The 5,464-nt window shown below is 39.5% G+C and overlaps 1 protein-coding gene across 1 annotated transcript; it reads left to right on the forward strand.

The window, feature by feature from the left end:
* Positions 1–5,125: 5,125 nt before the first annotated feature.
* On the forward strand, positions 5,126–5,464 carry LOC137805580 (uncharacterized). Its single transcript, XM_068605523.2, has one exon. The coding sequence runs from the start codon at positions 5,126–5,128 to the stop codon at positions 5,462–5,464; it is 339 nt and encodes a 112-aa protein (XP_068461624.1).

Here is a 5,464-nt window from a genome sequence, read left to right on the forward strand (position 1 = left end):
GTTACGGGCTTCCTATTTCTCTATTGAATAAAGATTGTTTCTCTAAAATCATTGGTAAACATGTGTCTCAAGTAACAATTGATGAGGCAACAGTCTCATGGAATAATCTTGAGTTCGCTCGTATTCAGGTGCGCCTTTGTAAGATGCACTTTGCCAAGTTTTCTACAGGTATTCAGATCAATGGCAACATTTAGAACATATGCTTAGAGGAGGAGTCTCCCTGTCTTTCTGAAGACTATTGTATTTGTAAGCGTATGGACTAGCGATATGCCTCATCAGATAGTGTGTCATCTTCAGAGACATGTGTGGATGAGACTTTTTTTTCTGGAGGAAGGGGGTGACGACGCTGAGAAACAAAGTGGTGGGTTGGCTAAGCAGTTGGAGGGGAATCACGGTGGCAGGAAGATTCGCGATAAAGAAGAGACAAACTTGATTATGTTTTAGGAACATACAGAGCACGAATCAGAGAGATTGGAGGAAAGTGGAAGTTGTTACATAATTATGGCAAAGTTGAGGAAAAATGCTTTTGTATAGAAATCAGCTTTATCTACACCTTATGTAGTCAACGTTGCCTGCCTAGACCACCCTATACAGGAAGCTCTTGCTAACCTTATAGTAGCCTTGGGGAATTCTCTTAACAACAATGCCAAGCCCTATTTAGTTTTGGGCCAATCTATTCGTGACAGTGATAAGTGTTTAATTCCAGTAATATTTCATATTAAAATATAGGCACTTATGAGGATTTATTGTTAATTTACATATAAAATAATCTCTAATTTATGAATTTATACTTTTTTACATTTTTTATGAGCTTTATTTGAATAAGAGCATTTTATTCTCAAATTTGGTGTTAATTGCAGATTATTAGGAAGGATTGAATATTTACAGTAAAGGAGAATAACTTGAGCTAAAAAGAGAAAGTTAGAAGGTCCCAGAATGGAAAAAGATGCAAAGAAAGATTTTTTTTTTTATGTTTTATCACTTAGCCCATTAGCGCGACACAGGAAGCGACCTAACCCTAAAAAACCAGGATAAATAGGGGGCTAAAGACTCAACCCTAGTGTGCCAGATTAAGAAGAAAACACCATGTTGAACTATGTGTGGCAAAATCTATCATTTGGGATTGGGAGTAATCTGCTCAAACTCTTATGCATTGAGGTGATATCTTATATATTAATATTCAGTTCTAGATTGATTATTGGTATTATTTTTTTACTTTTAAATTTTTGTGAAAAATTGAGAATATTAAATCTGACTGAGAGGTATTTTTAGGGTTCAGACCTAAACAATAATACTTAACATATTTGAGTGTTAGAGATAGACTTGAAATATTAATTGCCATTAACGTCAAAGTGTGATTCTAAGTTATTTTTATCAGTATGCGAGAGATTGATATTTAGGAAACATTCTTAAGGATTTTATATGCGAGAGATCGATATAAATGAATTTCCTACGGGCATCAAATTCTATCAAAGAACTTAATATTAACATGCTAATGAAAATACATAAGAGTGAGAGAGATGAAACCTAATTCCTATTTTTCCAATTGAAGCAACTAATTCTTTGTTTGTTTTCTTATTGATAAGTGTCAACATAACCAACTCAAAACTCTTTTTATTGTTCTATTGTTATATTTAGCGAATATTGTACTCGATAATTCATTATTCCTTGTGGGTCGATATCTGTCCTTAGGGACAATTATTACTTCTGACAAACTCGGTGCATTTGCCGTAAAAAGTCATCAGACGGGAAGGCCTACTCGAGGGGGGATTCAGAGGCCTATCTTTATAACTCAGATACCCATTATGTGGTTGGAGGCTTTGAGAAGGAGATGGTTAGCCCAGTTCGAACCTTAGAGGGGGATAAAGTTGGCGTGGTATGTGTTGTGCGAAAACCCAGTGTGTTGGATGGAAAGCTAGGTGTCGAGAGAATGGAAGAAGGTGTGGTGCTAGCCGTGGAGACTTCGCTTGACAGCAATGTGAAGCCCAATATATTTTTGGGGCCAATTTGTTGGTGACGCGAAGACCCACTCGGGGAGGGATTCAGAAGCCAATCTATGTAACTCAATTACCCGTTTCGTGGTGGGAGGCTTTGAGAAAGCGATGGTTAGCCCAGTTCGAACCTTAGAGGGGGTAAAGGTGACGTGGTATGTGTTGTGCAAAATCCCAATGTGATGGATGGAAAGCTAGGTGGCGAGAGAATGGAAGATGTAGTGGTGTGTGAGTATCTCGCACGCGCGAAGGTGAGCTAGGGGAAGGGAGAGAAGTAGAGTTAGCGGTGCCTCAGGAGGGGAAACCGAATTCCCCAACATCTTTTTTTTTTGGACTAGACCTTATCCATGTTAGTCTTACAATTGGTGAGGATGGTGTACGTTATGGTGAAGCGGGTCCTGTTGGTGTGGATGCGAGAAGCCTGATCATTAGGAATGAAGGAGTTGTCGTGGGAGCCAAACTCTTCACTCTGCATCGGGTATAGAGGCGACGTTACCTCTGGGAATTACGGGTAAATTGCGTTCAAAATAGGCGCAAGTCTAATGGTAGAATGGATAGCCCGCATTCAAGGACCTCTTCATCGTCAAAGGTGAGTACCCAATCTATTGATCTATCAGACGATGATATTGTTAAATGTAATTCCAGATTATGGAGTGTTGAGAATGTTGATGAATCGCTTGTGGGAGTTAGGGAAACAACTGGGATATCTTGTAGCGGGGAAGAGGAAGAAGTTGTTGAGGAGATAGAACGTATGGAATAAAGGGATTTGGAAGTTCTGAGAAAGTTCGAGGAAGGGAACAAATGGGGCTTATTATGAAAATAGTAAACTTGATCATTAGTGGTCTTGGGGGAGGGGGGAACCAAAGCTAATTACTTGAAAAAAGTTTTAGCTCAAGAAGGTGCATAGATGTTGTGGTTACAAGAAATAAAGACTATTGGTATTTTAGAGGTCAGGTGCTACTCAATGTGGAGGGATAGTAATGTAGGTTGGTTACATAATGAAGGTATAAATGGAGCTGGGAGCACGTTGATTATGTGGCATAAAGAAGCCTTTTGTTGCGATAGTCATGTAAAAGGAAGGGGCTTCATAGATATTTACGGCCAACACATCAAATCTAAAAGAAAATGTGTGGTTGTTAATGTTTATGTTGAATGTAACTTGAATAAGAAGATAGCGTTATGGGAGGAGTGTCAAGTCTTAGAAGTATAAATTAGGACTTGGCTTGGTATTTCTGTGGTGATTTCAATGCAGTTAGAAGTGTTAATGAAAGGAAAGGAATTAGAGAAAAGGGCAATCAAACAAATGAGATTAGAGACTTCAATTCCTTCATTAAGAAGAATTTTTTGGTGGAACTACCGATCATGGGAAAGAGGTTCACATGGTTCAAAGCAAACAGTTCAGAAAAAAAGCATAATCAATAGGGTGTTTCTGTCTTATGAATGGCTACTTTCTTGGCCAAATCATAATCAATATGTCCAACCGAGAGAGGTATTTGATCACTATGCTTTAGTGGTGAAGTTTGCGAACAAAGATTGGGCACCGAGACCCTTTAGATCTATTGACGCATGGCAATTGGAGCCTAGTTTCAGGGAGATGATGAGAGGCAAATGGGGCTCATATTTAATCTGAGGTAATTGTATGTCCATGTTCAAAGATAAGCTTAAACTTTTTAAAGTTGATCTCAAAGTCTGGAACCGCGATGCGTTTGGGTGTTTGGACAAAAATAAGAAGGGTATTCTGAAGGAAATAGAGGATTTGGATAACCAAGATGATGTCAGAGGCCTCGACAATAGTGCAAGGATGAAAAAGAATGGACCTATTAAGTCAACTAAGAGTGATTGATAAAAAGCTTGAAACCCTTTTTAGGCAAAAAGCTAGAACTAGATGGCTTAAACATGGGGACTCCAACTCAATGTTCTATCATTCAGTGATTAGATGGTGAGGCCTAAGGAATGAAGTAAAGGGTGTGTGGGTAGGCCATCAATGGTGTGAAGAACCGGAGGTAGTTCGTAGAGAAGCAAATAATTTGTTTGAAGAAAGATTTACGACTCCACATGATTATGGTGTTAGACTTGGGTCTGTAGAGTTCAAGGTCTTACCCTTGCAGGTCTCTTAAGTATGTTAGCAGTCTTGACAGAGGAAGAAATAAAGGAAGTTGTGTGGTCGTGTGAGGGGTCAAAAAGCCCTCGGCCAAATGGGTTAACTTCAATTTCTTTAAGAATAACTGGGAGGTTCTCAAGTGTGATGTTCTAGCAGCTGCCCTTTTCTTTCGATAATCTAGTCACTTCCCCAAAGGATGTAATACATCCTTTATAGCTCTTGTGCCCAAAATGAGGGATCCTATATCGCTTGATCAGTATAGTCCTATATCCCTTGTGAATTCCCTCTATGAAATTATATCGAAGGCTTTATCTTGTCGGATTAGGAAAGTGCTACCCATGGTTATTGAACAAGAAAGTGCTAGAATAAGTTCTTGGAAGGGACGCTTCTTGTCCTTGGCAGGAAGAATTTGCCTAGTCAAATCGGTATTTTCTTCTCTGTCTCTCTTCTATTTTTCTTTCTTCAAAGCTCTGAAGTCAGTATATAATAGAATCATCAACATTTAAAGGAGATTTCTTTGGGATTGGGGAAGGGAAAAGAGCTCAATTTCGTGGGTGAGCTGGGAGAATTTGTGTAAACCCTTGGAGGATGGCGGGTTGGGTATAAAAGATATTAGGAAGTTCAATGCGGTTCTCTTGGCGAAGTGGAAGTGGAGAGATTATTGAGTGACAAAAAGGGGAAATGGAAAGATATTCTTTTGACAAAAAGTCAGATTGACCTAAAATATCAATCTCGGTGGTGGAAAGACTTATGTAAAAGCTGCAGAGAGGGAGAAGAATAGGGCTAGTTTAAAAAAGCAATTAATTGGAAAGTGGAAGGTGGGGACAAAGCTATATTTTGGGAGTATGCTTGGTGTTGTGGCGACACGCTTCTATCTCTATATCCTAGGCTGTATTCCCTATCACTAGATCAAGGTAAAAAGGTGGGAGAGGTAGGAGGATGGGAGAACTCTATATGGAGATGGAGGCTAACTTGGCGGAGAAGTAGGTTCCAATGAAACCCTACTAGAAGAATTTTGGTAAGGAAGGTATCCATGGTCCAGTTGAATGAGGAGGTTACGGATGCCCAGGTGTGGGGAGGTGATGCATCAGGGGTTTTCTTTGTGAAATATGCATACGAATGCCTAGCAAATCATGGTAGTAACCCTCATAATAACATCTTCAAGCAGCTGTGGCAGGCTAAAGCTTTCCCAAATGTGCTAACAACAGCTTGGACACTTTGGGATAGACTTCCTACCATAACAAGTTTGTTTAGAAGAGGGGTGGTAACTCCCTTATTATGCGTGATGTTCCATGCCTCGGATGAATCATCACAACATCTCTTTGTTGATTGTAGCATTGCCCAAAGGGTATGGGCTTTGTGCTTTAGATGA

This window comes from Phaseolus vulgaris, chromosome 7 (genome assembly GCF_051622355.1).
Source record: "Phaseolus vulgaris cultivar YP4 chromosome 7, ASM5162235v1, whole genome shotgun sequence".
NCBI lineage: Eukaryota > Viridiplantae > Streptophyta > Magnoliopsida > Fabales > Fabaceae > Phaseolus > Phaseolus vulgaris.